General features: G+C 41.1%; 1 protein-coding gene across 1 annotated transcript in view; it reads left to right on the forward strand.

Moving 5' to 3' along the window:
• The window catches only part of LOC129868619 (NALCN channel auxiliary factor 2-like), a 56593-nt gene extending 40908 nt beyond the window's left edge, over nt 1–15685 (forward strand). Inside the window, exons 2-3 of the mRNA XM_055942753.1 lie at nt 9399–9570; nt 12555–15685. Of these exons, the coding sequence (XP_055798728.1) occupies nt 9399–9570; nt 12555–12865 (483 nt within the window). The 3' untranslated portion in view covers nt 12866–15685. The remainder of the gene's footprint in view (nt 1–9398; nt 9571–12554) is intronic.
• The last annotated feature ends 8105 nt before the right edge of the window (nt 15686–23790 follow it).

Here is a 23790-nt window from a genome sequence, read left to right on the forward strand (position 1 = left end):
GCCTGAGAAATGTACACATTTTGTGCTCTTGTAGGAAGCAATCACTACCCCATTGTTGACTAGACGTTAGCAATAACTGGGCTAATAACTCACTAACGAGCAAAGAATATTAACAAATGTATGCACAGATGACTACATGCAGCTCTCGCTTTGATATCAAAACAAGCGCATCTACTCACGACCGCTCATGCTATAAAATAGTCCAGTTCAAAGTGAATGACACAGATCCATATATGGCAATAGCTATTTGCAAAATCGCTTGCACAGTTAGTTTTGCATACTAAGTCTTGCATAGTTTGTTTTGTTTCGATATGTTACACCGAAAGAGTTCAATATTGCATTGATTCAAGCACAATTCCCACAGTAAAGGGAAACGTTGATAGTGTTAACTAAGGGGAAAACTCTAGAAAGTTGAAGTTCAATCTCATGCTTCTCTGCACGGGCTGATATTTCTTCTGCGTGCCAGTCCGAGGGGAGCTGCACACCTGCACATGCTCGCAACCTGTTCACACCCCTCTTGTTGGCGGAAAGAAAATGTTGTGCTATATTTTAACCTAATTTCCTACAACTCTACACATTTTGCTATGGAGCGGAGAGAACATTTTGCAATTTAAGCAAATTTCCTGCAATTCTACACATTTTGCCATGTCTTACGTGTGTGCAAAAAGTGTATTTATTTTTTCTCGGACCCGCTGTCCGTATTGACCCCATTATTGATACTGATCCTGATCCGGACCACAATCCGCCTGCTATGTATGATCTACGTCATATCACTGACGTTACCTTAAAAAAGGTATTTCAAAGTAACAAGAAACCCAGAGGATGACACATAAAAGCGTAAAAACACTGATTTCCATTGTGGTCCTAGGTGTAGGACACTAAATCTGTCCTAGAATCAGGCTAAGGGAACTGTATAAGCAGCAGCCTATCACATGGACACTCTCTCAAAGAACACTTACAGAACACGTGGGTGCATTCAGTTCGATTAAACGTTTGTACGTTGAGTGACTGTTTATTTCCCAAAAACATTCTTCATCGTTCTTGAACAGACTGAGGTATGTTTCCTCTGTTTGGTGGATGTTGCAGGGAGTGGCTTAAAGCAATGAGTAATGTATTTAAAGGGCAGAGGTGCATTTGAAATCTTCATATATGCACAACCCAAGCTCTCCCTGTTTTTCAACTGGCTTTTCAGAACAGCACCGTTTCCGTTTAATTGAACGTTGCACATCATTTTTTTGTACTGAACACAGCCCTGGCAGAGCTAGGTAGAAATACATGGGCCATGGTCTGTATGAAAAGTTTTGGAACGTTGCAGATAGAAATGCTATGAATAGAGTCGAGGTGATTCTTTATTCTACATGTCAGAGAGGCATGTTTGTTCTACATAGCATATTTCTATCTGAACATAACTTGTGTCCTGCTAAGCACACTCCTGGCGCCACTCTCGGCCTAAACCACAATAAGCAGGGGTGCACTTGACCAAATAACTGGTAACTTATTTTACCCAACACAGAGGCTATACAATGTCTAAACCAGGCATAGCACAAGTTTCACAGGCCTTTCTCAAACAAACTGTTATATATCTCAACAAACTAATAATAAATATGGTATGAAAGTGACTTGTCGTTGACCAGGAAGTTGCCTTGTAGTTTTTACCCACAAACACTGATATAATTGTAAATATCTAAAATGACCATGTTTTCACAAATTTGATAAAATAATTGTCACGCCCAAAATTAGGGCAGAGACGGAAGAGGATCCCACTCCCTCATTTTTTCTGGTTCATATACAGTCAATGAACTAAGCAGACCAGACCTACAGTAGCTGCTATCACATTGGTGTCTATAGGAGAGCAGAACGGAACACCCTATGAATGTCCCGCCTGGTTCAAGTCCTTTACAGTTTTTGAATGGGCTTCAAGCTTATATCATTAAATTTATGAAAATGGGGTCATTTAAGATATATGTAAAATTATATCTTTACCCAATGCCTTCTATGTAGGTTTTCGATTACGAAAAAGACAATAACACAATCGAAACTAAATAAATCAACAAATAACATTTTACATATCTCTTAAATGACCACATTTTCATGAATTTGAAGCCTGAAAGCAGAACGGGACTTGAACCAGGAAGTAGGCGGGACTTTCATAGCGTACTGTGACGATTTTTGTTCAATGGTAAACGGCCTGAGTGGAACATCTTCATTTTTCCATAATCTTTGACTTGGGGACAGGACAAAATGACAGAACCCTTGGGGAAAAGGAGTGTGAATGTCTCATGCATCCGATGGTGTACAAGCACACGTGCGCGTCTCGTATCGAGGGCCAAGCCCAGGCCACTGATACTTTTCAGCTTGTATTTACATAAGTGGCTAACTGTGAACATGGGTTAACACCTTCTTCTTCTTCTATGGTATATTGGCGATCGCACAATTGAATGTGCATCCCGCCACCTACTGTGCGGGATGGAAACAAAATTGCCAAAAACGGTAACAAACTACCATAAAACTACCAAACTACAAAAATAAAAAATTCAACAACTTTTCTGTTAAAAAATCAAACTAATTTGATCCCTACACATTCTCCAGGGAAACCTGGAAGGGTGGGTATTCCAGCACCAGTACCCCTTGCAGTTCTTTAGATGTAAAATCCTTAATAAGTCCCAAAAACTTTTCTCCCGCAGTCACACAAATCTCCAGTTTCTTAGACTTCGTTGAGACTTGTGCCGTACGGTTTATAACTGTGGCAGTGATAGCCACAAAATCCACCAAGGAATCTTTTGACTGGCAGCAAACATTTACTACAGGCTGTGGTGCATTGACTACCATATCTTCACTAGCATCACTTGTTTTCTCAATTATTTTAATAGCTGCCGCATAGGAGATTTGATTGACCGCTCTAACTTTTACCACCTCAATCTTCTTCACCCTTACAGGGAACTCCAGGAACTCGTGATCATGATCCCCATCACAATTGCAACACTCACTGTCGTCCTTCTACACATCGTTGTACCGTATACTCTGTCCGTCTGCACACACTGGGAACATGGCCAAATCCTTTACAATTTTTACACTGCAATGGTTTTTGGACAAAAGCTCAAAATCTTACATAACCAAGCTTCACATGTGTAGGCATTTGCTCTTTATCAAAAAACAACAGGACCGACAGGCTCTCTTCTTTTTCTCCATTCACCCAGCGGGTCAGATGCCGGGCACCAACCACACCAGGAATTCTCTTCAGGGATTCAACCTGAACATCCGATGTCACCCCGAGATGACTCCTTTGACGGCTGTGTAACGATTGTCTATTTCGTCCTCCTCAGACGAGGAGAGGCGAGAAGGATCGGACCAATATGCAGAGTGGTTCATGCTCATGATGATTTATTAAAACCGAAACTGAACACTGAAATACAAAACAATAAACGAAGTGCAGAAAACCGAAACAGTACCGTGTGGTGAAAACACTAACACGGTAGACAAACACCCACAAAACACACGTGAAACCCAGGCTGCCTAAGTATGATTCTCAATCAGGGACAACGATTGACAGCTGCCTCTGATTGAGAATCATACCAGGCTGAACCCAAAATCCCAACATAGAAAACACACATAGACAACCCACCCCAACTTACGCCCTGACCATACTAAATAAATACAAAATAAGTGAAAATAAGGTCAGGAACGTGACAGGCTGCTCTCCTCCGAAGTTCAAAAGACAAAACTTCTGTTGTCCAGATTCTTTTGAGGCTCACTGCAATCTTGCTCTGTTCTTCAGAAAAACAATTAATCTAAAGAAGACCTCTCCTGGTTTTTTAATGACTACCTCATCTCTGTACCCCACACATACAATTATCTGTCAGTCGAACAGTGGATTTCAAACACAAATTCAACCATAAAGACCAGGGAGGTTTTCCAACGCCTCAGGTACATTTTTAAAAAGCAGACATTGAATATCCCTTTGAGCATGGTGAGGTTATTAATTACACTTTGGATGGTGTATCAATACACCCAGTCACTACAAAGATACAGGCGTCCTTACTAACTCAGTTGCCAAAGAGGAAGGAAACCGCTCAGGGATTTCACCACGAGGGCAATTTAATGGCTGTGATAGGAGAAAATTGAGGATGGATCAACAACTTTGTAGTTACTCTTAAATATTAACCTAACTGACAAAGTGAAAAGAAGGAATTCTGTACAGAATCAAAAATATTCCAAAACTTTGAAAATGTGGTCATTTAAGAAATATGCATCCTGTTTGCATATTAAGGCGCTAAAGTAAAACTGCTAGTAATTTGACAAAGAAATTCACTTTTATGTCCTGAATACAAAGCGTTATGTTTCGGACAAATTCAACACATCAAAGAGTACCACTCTTCATATTTTCAAGCATGGTGGTGGCTGCATTATGTTATGGGTATGCTTGTCATCTGCAAGGGCTGGAGAGTTTTTACAATAAAAATAAACAGAATAGAGCTAAGCACAGGCAAAATCGTAGAGGAAAACCTGGTTCAGTCTGCTTTCCAACAGACACTGCCTGCGAGACAAAATAGATTAATGTTTTATTTTTCATACATTTTTTACAAACATTGGAATTTTTCTTCACATAGATTTTTCTTCACTTTTTCCAAAGCAATTTACAGTCATGTGTGCATACATTTTACTTACAGGTGGTCCCAAGGATCAAACCCACTATCCTGGCGTTGCAAGCAAAAATTGTGTAAGAATGGATTAGATATCTTGTGCAGTAGGCTACACCATTATTATTCTATTCACTGGTCTAATCGCCTCATCTCTCGCAAGTATTTAATTTTGTATTGCAGAATTAGTATTGTGTTGCAATAGGTTGTACATACAAAACAGCCTCTAGCTCCTTTTTTTCTTACTCTGCTCAAGTGTCTTGTAAAACATGATGTTTGATAACGTCTTATGTTACAGAGTCACCTTCTGTGGTGTTAACTTATTTAATCAGATGGGTTCAGTTCTCTGAGCCCCCTTGTTCATGTGGATGTTGATGAGTTCCTTGATGGTCTTTGTCATTCTGGAAACACAATTCCAGCGAACCATCTGTCAGCAACATACTGCAGGTTAATGTGTATGGAAATGTAGTCAGGGAATTCCTCTCTCGTCTCTGTCTCTCTCAGGAGTGAGTGGGGTTTGTAATTGAAAGATGAACCGAGAAAGCATGCAGAGGGAGACACAGAACATTGGACAAAGTTGTAATATACTGTAGTGTTTAATGTATTGTGTTGTAATTGTGCAAGAAAATAATTGAGAATCTGTACTTAGATTTGTGTCGCAGCAGACATCCTAATCCTTTACAATGTTTACTCTTGGTGGGGCCGACTCATCTTCAGAATTGTATTATTTTATTTTGCCATGTAAGTTGACTGAGAACACATTCCCATTTACAGCAACGACCTGGGGAATAGTTACAGGAGAGAGGAGGGGGATGAATGAGCCAATTGGAAACTGTTGATGGTTAGGTGACCATGATGGTACGAGGGACAGAAACTTACCCAGGACATTGGGATTAACACGCTTACTCATACGATAAGTGCCATGGGATCTTTAGTGACAACAGAGTCAGGACACCCGTTTTAACGTCCCATCCAAAAGACGGCACGCTACACAGGGCAATGTCTCCAATCATTGCCCTGGGCCGTTGGGATATTTTTTTAGAGCAGAGGAAAGAGGGCCTCCTACTAGCCATCCAACACCACTTCCAGCAGCATCTAGTCTCCCATCCAGGGACCGACCAGTACCTACCCTTATCCTGTTGTGAATAAAGCAAAGACAGGTTGTAGTATTGTGTGTGGTGATGGGAGGCTGACCACATGATAAATAGAATGGCTGTGAAAGGCTCTGGATCATCCTGCTGCCATGACAGCGGTAGCCCTTGGCTCCACAGCAGAGTGAGGTGAAGAAACTGCTGTGGTCCTCTGTCTACATCACTGCTGCCCTGTTTCCTGTGCCTCTGTCTGTGGAGGGCTGCTGCTGCTGCCTTGCTCATATTAATATCTATATTTATCTCTCTTACTTAATCAAACACAGGGCCTGGTGGAGAGCTTCCTGAGTAGGATGAAGATGTACCCTGGCTTTCCTTTAGCTACATTGTACTGTACTCACTGTAGTTCACTGGCCCCATACAGTGCTTGTCTTACAGTGATTTACAGTGTGCATTACCACAGTGGCTGACTCAGTAAATTTCACTATAGGGTTCCATGGCTACAGCCCTGAATAAAATCAAGTTTATTGGTCGCGTACAAATTTGCAGGTGTTATAGCAGCTGCAGTGAAATGCTTGTGTTACTAGCTCCAACAGTGCAGTAGAGTGTCTTGTGTTACTAGCTCCAACAGTGCAGTAGAATGGCTTGTGTTACAAGCTCCAACAGTGCAGTAGAGTGTCTTGTGTTACTAGCTCCAACAGTGCAGTAGAATGGCTTGTGTTACTAGCTCCAACAGTACAGTAGAATGTCTTGTGTTACAAGCTCCAACAATGCAGTAGAATGTCTTGTGTTACAAGCTCCAACAGTACAGTAGAATGTCTTGTGTTACAAGCTCCAACAGTACAGTAGAATGTCTTGTGTTACTAGCTCCAACAGTGCAGTAGAATGTCTTGTGTTACAAGCTCCAACAGTGCAGTAGAATGTCTTGTCTTACAAGCTCCAACAGTACAGTAGATTGTCTTGTGTTACAAGCTCCAACAGTGCAGTAGAATGTCTTGTGTTACAAGCTCCAACAGTGCAGTAGAGTGTCTTGTGTTACTAGCTCCAACAGTACAGTAGAATGTCTTGTGTTACAAGCTCCAACAGTGCAGTAGAATGTCTTGTCTTACAAGCTCCAACAGTACAGTAGATTGTCTTGTGTTACAAGCTCCAACAGTGCAGTAGAATGTCTTGTGTTACAAGCTCCAACAGTACAGTAGAATGTCTCACAAATACTCAATAATCAAAACAAGAAATCAAGAAATGACTGAACAAGTCCAAGTAACTATCCAGAGTAGATTGTATTAGTCAGCATGTGTCAGAAAGAACCCAGAATATAAATATGTGGTGTGTATAGACAGTATCTTATTTGGAAAGAAAATGGTATGTACAGTAGTACAGTGCCTTGCAAACGTATTCATCCCCCTGGTCTTTTTCCAATTTTGTTGCATTACAACCTGTCATTTAAATGGATTTTATTTGGATTTCATGTAATGGACATAGTCCAAATTGGTGAAGTGAAATGAAAAAAAAGAACATGTTTTTTTTGTATGGGAAAGTGGTACGTGCATATGTATTCACCCCTTTGCTATGAAGCCCCTAAATAAGATCTGGTGCAACCAATTACCTTCAGAAGTCACATAATTAGTTAAATAAAGTCCACCTGTGTGCAATCTAAGTGTCACATGATCTGTCACATGATCTCAGTATATATACACCTGTTCTGAAAGGCCCCAGAGTCTGCAACACCACTAAGCAAGGGGCACCCCCAAGCAAGCGGCACCATGAAGACCAAAGAGGTCAGGGAGAAAGTTGTGGAGAATTACAGATCTGGGTTGGGTTATAAAAAAATATCAGAAACTTTGAACATCCCATGGAGCACCATTAAATCCATTATTAAAAAATGGAAATAATATGGCACCACAACAAACCTGCCAAGAGAGGGCCGCCCACCAAAACTCACAGACCAGGCAAGGAGGGCATTAATCAGAGAGGCAACAAAGAGACCAAAGATAACCCTGAAGGAGCTGCAAAGCTCCGCAGCGGAGATTGGAATATCTGTCCATAGGACCACTTTAAGCTATACACTCCATGGAGCTGGCCACGGAATAGTGGCCAGACAAAAGCCATTGCTTAAAAAACAAAATAAGCAAACACGTTTGGTGTTCGCCAAAAGGCATGTGGGAGACTCCCCAAACATATGGAAGAAGGCACTCTGGTTCGATTAGACTTAAATGTAGCTTTTTGACCATCAAGGAAAACACTACGTCTGGCGCAAACCCAACACCTCTCATCACCCCGAGAACAACATCCCGACAGTGATGCATGGTGATGGCAGCATCATGCATCATACATGCATCATACAGCATCATACAGACGTAGGTCCCGTGTGGCTCAGTTGGTAGAGCATGGAGCTTGCAACGCCAGGGTTGTCGGTTCAATTCCCACGGGGGGACCAGGGTTCAATTCCCACGGGGGGACCAGGATGAATATGTCTGAACTTTCCAATTTGTAAGTTGCTCTGGATAAGAGCGTCTGCTAAATGACTTAAATGTAATGTAAATGTAATGCTGTGGGGATGTTTTCATCGGCAGGGACTGGGAAACTGGTCAGAATTGAAGGAATGATGGATGGTGCTAAATACAGGGAAATTCTTGAGGGAACCTGTTTCAGTCTTCCAGAGATTTGAGACTGGGACGGAGGTTCACCTTCCAGCAGTACAATGGCCCTAAAGCAACACTTGAGTGGTTTAAGGGGAAACATTTAAATGTCTTGGAATGGCCTAGTCAAAGCCCAGACTTCAATCCAATTGAGAATCTGTGTTATGACTTAAAGATTGCTGTACACCAGCGGAACCCATCCAACTTGAAGGAGCTGGAGCAGTTTGCCTTGAAGAATGGGCAAAAATGTGTCTAGATGTGTCAAGCTTATAGAGACATACCCCAAGAGACGTGCAGCTAGTAATTGCTGCAAAAGGTGGCTCTACAGAGTGTTGACTTTGAGGGGGTGAATAGTTATGAATGCTCAAGTTTTCAGTTTTTTTGTCTTATTTCTTGTTTGTTTCACAATAAATAATATTTTGCATCTTTAGAGTGGAAGGCATGTTGTGTAAATCATATGATACAAACCCCCCCAAAATACATGTTAATTCCAGGTTTTAAGGCAACAAAATAGGAAAAAAATGCCACGGGGGGGTGAATACTTTCGCAAGCCACTGTAGGTATATTAGGATGAGCTATCTCGAGAATAAAGTATATACATACGCACATACGGTGATTAAGCAACAGTATATAAACAGAATATGAAGTGACCAGCATTCAATGACTCTATATACATGGGGCATTAGTATCAAGGTGCAGGGCAGAGTCCTGGGCAGGTAGCCAACTTCTGTAGTGATAGCTGTTCAACAGTCTGATGGCCTGGAGATGGCCTTGACAAAGTGTATACTGGGTTGGCTTTGTTTTGGCAAAGTTTTCTATCACTGTAGTCAGCCCAATTTGTATCATTTGTCCCCTTATAGAGGATTCACTATAGCTACCCATTGCCACCTCAGCAGAAAATAGATGTTTGTAGTAGCTGCTGCCCTAATACTGTAGAAATGGTTTTAATGTCCATCAATTAGCCTCAATTACACTGCAATGACAAAAACCTGCTGTGTGTGAAAGCTGCCAGGCGCTGTGCTCTTCTCTTGCAGTCAGTCTACAAAGCCTGGTTATGCTCAGAATACTTCAACGCCACCCAGAGCCAGTGTCAACACAGGATTCCCTGCAAGCAATATTGTCTGGAGGTCCAGACCATGTGCCCCTTTGTGTTACCAGACAATGACGACTTGGTCTACGGAGGACTATCCAGTTTCATCTGTACAGGTACAGTATGATTGGTGCCTTGAGTGACATTTAGTAGTTTTTGTTGTTACCGTTTTTCTCTCAAGCTCATGTATTTTCACAGAAACTGTGGGCCGATTCCACACCAGGAAGGCCTGAAAATATTTTGGATGTCTCAGATTGTTTTATAACTAGCTCCTTGTTCTATCTGTGCCCGTAGTTGACAGTAGCTGCCATTACCTCAGCAACGGAAAATCTGTTGTCCGGATCCTTTTGAGGCTCACTGCAATCTTCCTCTGTTCTTCAGAAATGCAATGAATCAAAATAAGACCACTCCTGGTCACTCTGACAGACTCCACTTTTCCCAGCGCATACTAACCATTTTCGACACCTCAAACAGGTCTCCCACATATGCATCCTTATTCAACAAACGCATCCCAACAAGAAGCAATTCATACACATATCCATATTTTAGAAAATGTACTTTTTGTTCCAGTTATCGATTCTACTGTTGTCCATTCAGAACATTCGTCTACACCAACTTTGCTCACCAACTTTGCTTGATTCGAACTCATCATCCACTTCCGCCACCTTTCCCAAGCACACCCTACTGTAGGCCTTTCTCTCGCGTGAGGGGGGAGTCAAATTACGAAGGACTTTCTGGGACTACTCAAGAAAAATCTTCACTAGTACCTGCAACCTGGTTCAGGTTATCAGTAAACCTACCAGGGTAGTTACAAACAGCACAGGAATGAAATCATTAACATGTACTGATCACATCTTTACTCATGCTTGAAAGCGGTATCCAGATGCAGTGACCACAAAATAATAGCCATATCTAGGAAAACCAAAGGTCCAAAGCCTGGGCCTAATATAGTGTATAAGAGGTCATACAATAGGTTTTGTAGTGATTCCTATGTTGTTCATGTAAAGAATATCTGTTGGTCCGTGGTGCAACCAGACGTTGCACTTGACACATTTATGAAATGACTCATTCCAGTTACTAATAAGTATGTACCCATTAAGAAAATGACTGTAAAAACTGTTCAATCCCTGGGGATTGATGAGGAATTGAAAAATTGTATGGTTGAGAGGGATGAGGCAAAAGGAATGCCTAATAAGTCTGGCTGCACAACCGATTATTACATGTACTGCAAATTGAGAAATCATGTGACTAAACTGAATAAAAAGAATAAGAAACTACAGAATCAAACAAAGATAAATGACATAAAGAATGATGGTAAAAAGCTTTGGAGCACCTTCAATGAAATTTGGGGAAAAAAGGCAAACTCAGCTCCATCATTCATTGAATCAGATGGCTTATTCATTACAAAACTGACTGATATTGCCAACTACTCTAATTATTTTTTAATTGGCAGATTAGCAAACTTAGGCATGACATGCCAGCAACAAACACTGACACTACACATCCAAGTATATCGGACCAAATTAAGAAAGACAAGAATTGTAATTCTGAAAAGTTGAGTATGGAAGAGGTGAAAAAATTATTGTTGTCTATCAACAATGACAAGCCACCGGAGTCTGACATCTTGGATGGAAAATGACTGAGGATAATAGCGGACGATATTGCCACTCCTATTTGCCATATCTTCAATTTAAGCCTACTAGAAAGTGTGTGCCCTCCATTCTGGAGGGAAGTAAAATTCATTCCGCTACCTAAGAATAGTAAAGCACTCTTTACTGGTTCAAATAGCAGACTAAGCCTGTTACCAACCCTGTTACCAACCCTTAGTAAAGTTTTGGAAAAAATTACAAGTACAATGCTATTTTACAGTAAACAAATTGACAACAGACTTTCAGCACGCTTATAGGGAAGGACCTTCCTAACTCAGTTGACAGAGAGGAAGGAAACCGCTCAGGGATTTTACCATAAGACCAATGAGTTAATGGCTGTGATAGTAGAAAACTGAGGATGGATCAACAACATTGTAGTTACTCCACAATACTAACCTAATTGACAGAGTGAAAAGAAGAAACATGCATTCTGTTTGCAATAAGGCACTAAAGTAAAACTGAAAAAAAATTGGGGGGAAAATTAACTTTTCGTCCTCAATACAAGGTGTTATGTTTGGGGCAAATCCAATTCAACACATTACTGAGTACCACTCTCCATATTTTCCAGCATAGTGGTGGCTGCATCATATTATGGGCATGCTTGTAATCATTAAGAACTGGGGAGTTTTTCAGGATAGAAAATAAATGGAATGGAGCTCAGCACATGCAAAATCCCAGAGGAAAACCTGGTTCAGTCTGCTTTCCACCAGACACTGGTATATGAATTTACCATTCAGCAGGACAATAACGTAAAACACAAGTTGCTTACCAAGAAGGCAGTGAATGTTCCTGAGTGGCCATGTTACAGTTTTTACTTAAATCTACATGAACATCTATGGCAAGACATGAAAAGGGTTTTCTAGCAATGATCAACAACCAATTTGACAGAGCTTGAAGAATTTTGAAAAGAATAATGGACAAATGTTGCGCAATCCAGGTGTGGAAAGCTTTTAGCCAGAAAGCCTCACTGCTGTAACCGCTGCTTCTACAAAGTATTGACTCAGGGGTGTGAATACTTATGTAAATGTCGTATTTCATTTTCAAAAAAATTGCAACAATTTCAAAAAATAAAAATTCACTTTGTATTGTTTGTTGATTGGTAAAAAAAAAAAATATCTTTAATTCGTTTTTAATTCAGGCTGTAAAACAACAAAATGTGGAATAAGTCAAGGAGTATGAATACTTTCAGAAGGCACTGTATAGGTCTAGAAAGGGCCTATAATGGCCACTTTCATCGTTACTTTCCAAAAAATTGTGATACAAATGTGAAAGGCAGGTCAAACATCATTCCTCCCAGTGAAGTTTCTATGTGAGAATTGCCAGAACTTTCTGAGATACCAAAAATATTTTTGGGCTTTCCTGGGGTGGAATCGCCTGGTATCTTGTTGTTTGTTGTCATCTGAAAAAGTAATCTGGATCTGATTTATGTTTCTTCTCTGTGTGTGATGCAGGGCTACTAGAAAACCATTTAACCAATGCAGACCCAGAGTGTTGTGATGTCAGATGGAGTGGCTGCGACCCCTCTGTGGGGGCGGCGTGCGCCCTGACACAGCTTCCAGGGTCGTCGTCGTGGCAGCGGCGCAGCTCCCCGCCCGTGTCAGCTGCATCGCGGCTGTGCAGCAGCAGACTAAGACTGTGTGTTCTGGTCCTCATCCTGCTGCACACTGTCGTCTCCTTCTCCACTGTCCAGAGCAGTGGCGCTGTGGGCCTGGAGGCCATGGTACCCCTGCCATTGGAGGAGAGCTCTGCCCGAGAGGAGTGACTGATTATGAACAAGAGTTTCTACTGTTCCCTGCCTCCAGTCTACAGAGACCCCTTCCTTCACAGTACCTGAGGAGTGAGGCGTTTATAACCCTCTCTCTCCATCCAGTCCCCTCCACAGGACATCAGGAATTAGGAGGTTATACACCGCTCCAGGGCAGGCTACAGGTCGGTATACCTCCTCACCCTCCACCACACTGGAGGAGTGGCGAAGCACGGGCCCTCCCCTACCTCGACACAGAGAGGTATGGAGGTGGATGAGGTTTCGAAACTTAGAACCAGACATGTCTCACATGTAAGGAGGACATGAAAGGGCATAGGGAAAGAGAGGCGGGTCTCCTATCATGCCAGGGCCCAGAGGAAGCGTCGATTTTATAACTGAAAGAGGTACTGTATGCTGTTTATGAGAAGGGTTTGGGTACAAATGGCCTTTTTCAAGTTTTATCACTACTCTATTTAATGAGTTGAGTGATGTTTTTGGGGATTTACGTATGAGGTTGGGTGTTGAGTTTGTGAAGTGGGGAAAAGTATGAGTTGCAGGCTCGTATGCTATTTTTTTTTTATGTGTGTGTGTGTGTGTGTGTGTGTGTGTGTGTGTGTGTGTGTGTGTGTGTGTGTGTGTGTGTGTGTGTGTGTGTGTGTGTGTGTGTGTGTGTGTGTGTGTGTGTGTGTGTGTGAATACAGTGAAGAAGTCAGCAATATAATGTATATGACCCAACACAAATTAGATGACCATTACATCTTCCAAGCTAACAGAATACGCACAACAAATACTTTGTTTGACTCAGAGTAAATATTATTCTTATTCTCAGTACAACTACCCTCATTATCATACACCAAGTAGAATCAGTTCATGCAAGTATTGGATTACAGATCCTAATCAAAGGTAAACCATGTTGTTTTTGATAGATGTCAGAAGTACACTACTAATGCTGTGGAGGAACATGTGTTTATGCAAAGCTGATTGAAAGGAGTTGAAACCCCCACTGGGTCTCTAATCGCTTACAGAAGGCACATGATTGTGCAATGGAAGACTGTCTGTGTTATAACTACACCAATCATTTCTTACTCATAAAACAGACAATTTACCACGTATTACACATAACAAAGACCCAGAGTGATAATTGGAGCAGAATGTTATCATGGCTGAATGTCTAAGAAATGTTCAAGATGTGAATGCATCGCGTCATCAAAAAACTGAGGCATGTGTCTTTGCCCTCAATGTCTTCTTGTGTGTTCATTACATTCATGGTGAAATACAGTGAGTACAGTATTTGGAAAGAACCAAAACTTTATAAATATACTTCTAAATATTAGAGATATAGAAAAAGATCCACCTTGATTTATTCATAGGCAATCTGTTGGAAAAAAGCGGTTTTGTTATTTGTAAAGACAAGCTAGAGCATGATTATATAAATGGTTCTCATATGTTTCTGATTTCTTGGATTGAATACTTCTGACCTCTTTTCCTGGCATAATTTGTGTATTATTCTTACAAATAGCTGGTTAAATTTGGGCTTGTATTTGGGAAGCTGAAATAAAATAACTGTCTTCCAACGTGACAAATTGATTCACAAATAGGAATTGTGAATAATTTTTTATCTTACAAAGTATTCCTGTGTTCACCTACCAAACAGATACTGTATGTGACCTTGGTCTACCAGAATACAGGCATATTGTTTATGTCCTAACAAAACTATCATAACTATTTTACTATTGAAAAACTATATCATAGCACAGGTTTTTACAGAGTATAGTATACAGTATGTGTATGAATTTAACTTGGATTTGAATGTCTGAGTGTTTTAGTAATATGAACAAATCAGAGATCTATGAGATGCATGAGATTCAGATTATTTATTTATCTAAAATAAAATATATTATAAACTTGGTGGTTCGAGCCCTGAATGCTGATTGGTTGAAAGCCGTGGTATATCAGACTGTATACCACAATATGCCCCCAAAAATATTTGTACTGTTCTAATTACGTTGGTAACCAGTTTATAATAGCAATAAGGCAACTCTGGTGTTTGTGGTACATGGCCAATATACCACGGCTAAAGGCTATATCCAGGCCCTAAGAACAGCCCTTAGCCGTGGTATATTGGCTATATACCACACCCACTCGTGCCTTATTGCTTAATTATATCACTGTAGCCTTTAATGCCCACAATGAATTAGTAAGAACTAATCTCATGTCAGTCTGATGAACTGCTAGTTTCTTTTGCTAAAAGTGCAATATTTTGTTTTCGACAGCCTGTGTTGTTTAATTTAATATCTAGCGGACATTGTCGGCATGCTGATTATAAACTGGTTTAAGATGCCAAACACTCTAAAAGAGACAACCATGTTGATAACTGCAATTTGGGATTGGAAATCTTGCCTGCCTTATATGACTAACGTGTATAACATTGTATGGTCTCTCCATTTCCAAAAAGGTCACTTGTACCCTTCTCTCTCCTATGTCAGTCATGGCTGTTGCTTATCCGTTAGAATGTAAAAGAATGGTACCTCAATCAGAGAAGGGAAAAGGGGTATAAATCTACACTGGTGTCCTAAGCCTGTATGCTGTGAGGGGACTACTTCTTATGCCATTTTATACACTGTGCTTTAATGTTTAGAACTTTTTGCACTAGTTCTAATAACTTTGTTTTCCTGAGATTTGTTTTAAAACTGTGCTTACTAATTCCGTTCTAAAACAAATATTATCCCATATCTGTGTTTCTAGTTGTATATGTAATCTGTTTTCTGTTTCTATTGTATTTTGGGCGGAGCAGTGCTCACTGTTAAAGCCCAATAAAGTAATACAATTGTTCATTAACAGACTCTCTTTTTGTGAGGGGTTAAATAAAAGATTTAGCTGTTTGTCATTTTACAATCTTATACATCCCGAATGTCTTTTCAGTTAGACACATTTAAAATTAAGGTTAGCACAACCCTTGTAATCATGCCTCGAAATATATCAGTTGGTAGGTCGCATACAGTGGCTTGCGAAAGTATTCACCCCCCTGGGCATTTTTCCTATTTTGATGCCTTAAAACCTGGAATTAAAATAGATTTTTGGGGGGATTTGTATCATTTGATTTACACAACATGCCTACCATTTTGAAGATGCAAAATATTTTTTATTATGAAACAAACAAGAAATTAGACAAAAAAACACATTTTGCAGCAATTACAGCTGCAAGTCTCTTGGGGTATGTCTTTATAAGCTTGGCACATCTAGCCACTGGGAGTTTTGCCCATTCTTCAAGGCAGAACTGCTCCAGCTCCTTCAAATTGGATGGGTTCCGCTGATGTACAGCAATCTTTAAGTCATAACACAGATTCTCAATTGGATTGAGGTCTGGGATTTGACTAGGCCGTTCCAAGACATTTAAATGTTTCCCCTTAAACCACTCGAGTGTTGCTTTAGCAGTATGCTTAGGGCCATTGTCCTGCTGGAAGGTGAACCTCCGTTCCAGTCTCAAATCTCTGGAAGACTGAAACAGGTTCCCCTCAAGAATTTCCCTGTATTTAGCGCCATCCATCATTCCTTCAATTCTGACCAGTTTCCCAGCTCCTGCCGATGAAAACATCCCCACAGCATGATGCTGCCACCACCATGCTTCACTGTGGGGATGTTGTTCTCGGGGTGATGAGAGGTGTTGGGTTTGCGCCAGACGTAGTGTTTTCCTTGATGGCCAAAAAGCTACATTTTTGTCTCATCTGACCAGAGTACCTTCTTCCATATGTTTGGGGAGTCTCCCACATGCCTTTTGGCATACACCAAACATGTTTGCTTATTTTGTTCTTTAAGCAATGGCTTTTTTCTGTCTACTCTCCCATAAATCCCAGCTCTGTGGAGTGTATGGCTTAAAGTGGTCCTATGGACAGATACTCCAATCTCCTCTGTGGTGCTTTGCAGCTCCTTCAGGGTTATCTTTGGTCTCTTTGTTGCATCTCTGATTAATTGCCTGGTCCGTGAGTTTTGGTGGGCTGCCCTCTCTTGGCAGGTTTGTTGTGGTGCCATATTCTTTCCATTTTTTATTAATGGATTTCATTGTGCTCCGTGGAATGTTCAAAGTTTCAGATATTTTTTTATAACCAAACCCAGATCTGTACTTCGCCACAACTTTGTCCCTGACCTGTTTGGAGAGTTCCTTGGTCTTCATGGTGCCTCTTGCTTAGTGGTGTTGCAGACTCTGGGGCCTTTCAGAACAGGTGTATGTATACTGAGAACATGTGACAGATCATGTGACACTTAGATTGCACACAGGTGGACTTTATTTAACTAAATATGTGACTTCTGAAGGTAATTGGTTCCACCAGATCTTATTTAGGGGCTTCATAGCAAAAGGGCTGAATACATATGCACGCACCACTTTTCCGGGGGGGTTTTGTTGAATTTTTTTAACATTTTTTTTTTAAACGTTCACTTCACCAATTTGAACTATTTTGTGTATGTCCGTTACATGAAATCCAAATAAAAATCTATTTACATTACAGGTTGTAATGCAACAAAATAGGAAAAACACCAAGGGGGATGAATACTTTTACAAGGCACTGTAACAAGTCATAGAATCTGTGTTACTCTGTATCACCAGTAGGGAGAGCCATTGTTAAGTGAAAATTGTGAGAGAAAGTATGCTGTATATTTGTGAGAACTGTCTGCAGCACCATACTATTTCTACATCAATATCAGTGAAAAGGTTTTATACTGATTACTGTGAAACAAAATGATTTAACTTCCTACTGACATCTGACATCATAGTCCCACATTCCTGGAACAACAACAAATAGACTCCAAATCACATTTCAAATGTGATGTGTATCAATATATATACACAAGCTAACTGCCTAAGAAAACAAAATCTGATGTATGTATAAGTATGTGACCTATGTTCTTAACAAACCAACTTATTTTAAAATTGATATTTTAATTTCACTTTCAAACACTGGAGTGAGCAACCACATTAGCATGGTCAAGTGTTACATACATGGTGCACCTTTTGAATATTCCTGTCCTTGTGAATGATGCATAAGTAGTCTCCAACATTATTTGGTGATACTGTGTACAGTATATCCACTTTGGCAGCAGTTGTGTCTGATTGATTTTGCAATAATGTTCTATAATTTTTCTATTTCTCTTCAAACAGTACAGTATGTGGGCCTGGTCTCTCCAATACATCTGTTCTGTTGACGTCTGTCAGATGTTGAGAGAATTAATGGATCACAGCAAATGTTCACATCAGAAAGGGTCTCTGTGCTCTGTTGTATTGATGTTCAAATCTCATTCTCAACATTGGATCTAATAAAGTTCCTCTAAAAGCATGATCCATTCCCAATGCTGGAAAGTGATGAAAGGCACATTATATGAAGCTTGTTTTAATGCTCTTGGAATGGTGCTGCTGCTACAGAAAGTCCTCTCTAAAGTTAATACTTTCAGGAACAGACATGGCCCATGGATGATATAGGGGTACATCTGTGGGACAGCCCCCTTGGTTCTGGGACAGGGACAAAGGATCCATGATTTAAAGTATGTTCCCCACTGTTTTACTTTGTCACTGTATTAACTATGACCTTCCCAAATAAAATCAAACTTTATTTCTCACATGCGCCGAATACACCAAGTGTAGACCTTACCGTGAAATGCTTACTTACAAGCCCTTAACCAACAGTGCAATTCAAGAAGAGTTAAGAAAAATCTTGCCCAAATGAACTAAAACAAAAAATAATAAATAATTAAAAGTAACACAATAACAATAACGAGGCTATATACAGGAGGTACCGGTACCGAGTCAGTGTGCGGGGGTACAGGTCATGTCCACCCGCCGCTGTCATGTCTACAAATATGGATCACTATATAGAAACATGAAAACATCTTGTAAACACTGGAGTTATTCTTGTGCACATTGAATAGAAATAATATGCGTCAGTGATGGCTTTGCTTGGATTTACATACTATTAGCACCACTGAATGTTAGTGGGTGATAGACAAGGGTTATCTATGGGATTCTACGCTGGAATTAATGTTTTACTATTTTATGACAGTGATGGGCAATCCTTACCCTAAGGGGCCTTGGTGTCTGCATGCTCACGAGGTTGCCTACGAATCCACAACAGATCTAGACTTGGAAAACCAGATGGAGTCACTTACTGCCTATTGTGCCGAAACAATGACAAAACAGAAACCAGCCAATCCTGAAGCTTTCCTGTGGTTTTCCAGGTTGGCCAACTATATATCTATAGCCACTGTTAATGTGTTGGTAAAATAAAGACAACACATAATGTAACTCTATGACCAGAGAGATTACATCAACTAGGAAGCATATTGGTCACAGTCAATGTTTTACACCATTACTGCACATGAGAAGAGATTATTGTGGTTGACAGTCATTTTGCACACTGTCCTTTCCAGTGAGAGGCCAGAGGCGCTATAACATTCAAATAGAGAGAGACTAGTCAGACGTCAAAAGGCTAATGTTACTGAGAGTATATGAGGTCGTTCATCAAATCCCTGAAACTAACAACAACTAAAAGAGATCTTGGTACTGTATTAATGTATGCTGAAGGCCTTGACATTGTGTTTGCTTTTCACTAAGAAGTCATTAGATGGGTGAGGGGGTGGGGCTTCAGGGATACTACATTGATCTTTTTAGTGGGCATGAGGAAATTATTACAATCTCCTGTTTAAAGAAAGATATATACAGTACCAGTCAAAACTTTGGACACACCTACTCATGCAAGGGTTTTTCTTTATTTTTACTATTTTCTACAACGTAGAATAATAGTGAAGACATCAAAACTATGAAATAACACATTTGGAATCATGTACTAACCAAAAAAGTGTTAAACAAATCTAAATATATTTTAGATTTTAGATTCTTCACAGTAGCCACCCTTTGCCTTGATGACAGCTTTGCACACTCTTGCCATTCTCTCAACCAGCTTCACCTGGAATGCTTTTCCAACAGTCTTGAAGGAGTTCCCACATATGAGCACTTGTTGGCTGCGTTTCCTTCACCCTGCGGTCCAACTCACCCCAAACTATCTCAATTAAGTTGAGGTCAGGTGATTGTGGTCAGCTGATTCAGCACCCCATCACTCTCCTTCTTGGTCAAATTGCCCTTACACAGCATAGAGGTGTGTTGGGTCATTGTCCTGTTGAAAGACAAAGGATAGTCGCACTAAGCGCAAACCAGATGGGATGGTGTATTGCTGCAGAATGCTGTGTTAGCCATGCTGGTTAAGTGTACCTTGAATTTTAAATAAATCACAGACAGAGTCATGAGCAAAGCACCCCCACACCATCACACCTCCTCCTCCATGCTTCATGGTGGGAACCACACATGCGGAGATCATCCGTTTATCTACTCTGCGTCTCACAAAGACACGGTGGTTGGAACCAAAAATCTCAAATTTGGACTCATCAGACCAAAGGACAGATTTCTACCGGTCTAATGTCCATTGCTCGTGTTTCACGCAGTTTCCTCTGAACAGTTGATGTTGAGATGTGTCTGTTACTGGAACTCTGTGAAGAATTTATTTGGGCTGCAATTTCTGAGGTGCAGTTAACTCTAATGAACTTATCCTCTGCAGCAGAGGTAACTCTGGGTCTTCCTTTCATGAGAGCCAGTTTCATCATAGTGCTTGATGGTTTTTGTAATTGCACTTGAAGAAACTTTCAAATTTCTTGACATTTTCTGGATGTGCTGACCTTCATGTCTTAATCTTACGGCTGAGATCACATTAACGGGATCGATATGACAACAGCCAGTGAACGTGCAGGGCGCCAAATTCAAAACAACAGAAATCTCATAATTAAAATTCCTCAGACATACAAGTATTTTAAACAATTTTAAAGATAAACTCGTTGTTAATCCCACCACAGTGTCCGATTTCAAAAAGACTTTACAACGAAAGCACACCAAACGATTATGTTAGGTCTGCACCTAGTCACAGAAAAACCCAGCCATTTTTCCAGCCAAAGAGAGGAGTCACAAAAAGCAGAAATAGAGATAAAATTAATCACTAACCTTTGATGATCTTCATCAGATGACACTCATAGGACTTCATGTTACACAATACATGTATGTTTTGTTCGATAAAGTTCATATTTATATCCAAAAATCTTAATTTACATTGGCGCGTTATGTTCAGTAATGTCTTGCCTCCAAAACATCCGGTGATTTTGCAGAGGGCCACATCAATTTACAGAAATACTCATAATAAACATTGATAAAAGATACAAGTATTAAACATGGAACTTTTGATAAACTTCTCCTTAATGCAACCGCTGTGTCAGATTTCAAAAATAATTTATGAAAAAAGCACACCATGCTATAATCTGAGTACAGCGCTCAGAGCCCCAATAAGCCATAAAGATATCCGCCATATTTTGGAGTCAACAGAAGTCAGAAATAGTATTATAAATATTCACTTACCTTTGATGGTCTTCATCAGAATGCACTCCCAGGAATCCCAGTTCCACAATAAATGTTTGTTTTGTTTGATATAGTCCATCATTTATGTCCAAATACCTTAATTTTGTTTATGCGTTCAGTCCAGTAATCCAAATTCATGACCCGAAGGTCAGACGAAAAGTCAAACAATTCCATTACAGTTCGTAGAAACATGTCAAACGATGTATAGAATCAATCTTTAGGATGTTTTTAACATAAATCAATAATGTAATGCAATGGAAAGCAGGTTGCTCTCACGTGTTCAGCTCATGCCAGACACCTGACTCCAAGAGCTCTCCTTCCCTCATTCTTCACAGTAGAAGCATCAAACAAGGTTCTAAAGACTGTTGACATCTAGTGGAAGCCCTGGGAAGTGCAATATGACCAATATCCCACTGTATATTGGATAGGCAAACCTACAAACCTCAGATTTCCCCCTTTCTGGTTGGATTTTTTCTCAGGTTTTTGCCTGCCATATCAATCAATCAATCAATCAATTTTATTTTATATAGCCCTTCGTACATCAGCTAATATCTCGAAGTGCTGTACAGAAACCCAGCCTAAAACCCCAAACAGCTAGTAATGCAGGTGTAGAAGCACGGTGGCTAGGAAAAACTCCCTAGAAAGGCCAAAACCTAGGAAGAAACCTAGAGAGGAACCAGGCTATGAGGGGTGGCCAGTCCTCTTCTGGCTGTGCCGGGTGGAGATTATAACAGAACTATGCCAAGATGTTCAAAAATGTTCATAAGTGACAAGCATGGTCAAATAATAATCATGAATAATTTTCAGTTGGCTTTTCATAGCTGATCATTAAGAGTTGAAAAACAACAGGTCTGGGACAGGTGGCGGTTCCATAACCGCAGGCAGAACAGCTGAAACTGGAATAGCAGCAAGGCCAGGCGGACTGGGGACAGCAAGGAGTCACCACGGGCGGCAGTCCCGACGCATGGTCCTAGGGCCCAGGTCCTCCGAGAGAAAGAAAGAGAGAAGGAGAAAATTAGAGAGAGCCAAGATTTTCAAAATGTTCATAAATGACAAGCATGGTCAAATAATAATCAGGAATAAATCTCAGTTGGCTTTTCATAGCCGATCATTAAGAGTTGAAAACAGCAGGTCTGGGACAGTTAGGGGTTCCATATCCGCAGGCAGAAGAGTTGAAACTGGAATAGCAGCCAGGCCAGGCGGACTGGGGGCAGCAAGGAGTCACCACGGCCGGTATTCCCGACGTATGGTCCTAGGGCTCAGGTCCTCCGAGAGAAAGAGAGAAGGAGAAAATTAGAGAGAGCCAAGATTTTCAAAATGTTCATAAATGACAAGCATGGTCAAATAATAATCAGGAATAAATCTCAGTTGGCTTTTCATAGCCGATCATTAAGAGTTGAAAACAGCAGGTCTGGGACAGGTAGGGGTTTCGTAACCGCAGGCAGAACAGTTGAAACTGGAATAGCAGCAAGGCCGGGCGGACTGGGGACAGCAAGGTGTCAGCATGCCCGGTAGTCCTGACGTATGGTCCTAGGGCTCAGGTTCTCAGAGAGAAAGAGAGAACGAGAGAATTAGAGAGAGCATACTTAAATTCACACAGGACACTGGATAAGACAGGAGAAGTACTCCAGGTATAACCAACTGACCCTAGCCCCCCGACACATAAACTACTGCAGCATAAATACTGGAGGCTGAGACAGGAGCGGTCAGGAGACACTGTGGCCCCATCCGAAGAAATCCCCGGACAGGGCCAAACAGGAAGGATATAACCCCACCCACTCTGCCAAAGCACAGCCCCCACACCACTAGAGGGATATCCTCAACTTACAATCCTGAGACAAGGCCGAGTATAGCCCACAAAGGTCTCCACCACAGCACAACCAAGGGGGGGCGCCAACCCAGACAGGAAGTTCACGTCAGTAACTCAACCCACTCAAGTGACGCACCCCTCCTAGGGACGGCATGAAAGAGCACCAGCAAGCCAGTGACTCAGCCCCAGTAACAGGGTTAGAGGCAGAGAATCCCAGTGGAGAGAGGGGAACCGGCCCGGCAGAGACAGCAAGGGCGGTTCGTTGCTCCAGAGCCTTTCCGTTCACCTTCACACTCCTGGGCCAGACTACACTCAATCATATGACCCACTGAAGAGATAAGTCTTCAGTAGAGACTTAAAGGTTGAGACCGAGTCTGCGTCTCTCACATGGGTAGGCAGACTGTTCCATAAAAATGGAGATCTATAGGAGAAGCCCTGCCTCCCGCTGTTTGCTTAGAAATTTTAGGGACAATTAGGAGGCCTGCGTCTTGTGACCGTAGCGTACGTATTGGTATGTACGGCAGGACCAACTCGGAAAGATAGGTAGGAGCAAGCCCATGTAACGCTTTATAGGTTAACAGTAAAACCTTGAAATCAGCCCTTGCCTTAACAGGAAGCCAGTGTAGGGAAGCTAGCACTGGAGTAATATGATCAAATTTCTTGGTTCTAGTCAGAATTCTAGCAGCCGTA

The sequence above is a fragment of the Salvelinus fontinalis genome, chromosome 13, assembly GCF_029448725.1.
Source record: "Salvelinus fontinalis isolate EN_2023a chromosome 13, ASM2944872v1, whole genome shotgun sequence".
NCBI lineage: Eukaryota > Metazoa > Chordata > Actinopteri > Salmoniformes > Salmonidae > Salvelinus > Salvelinus fontinalis.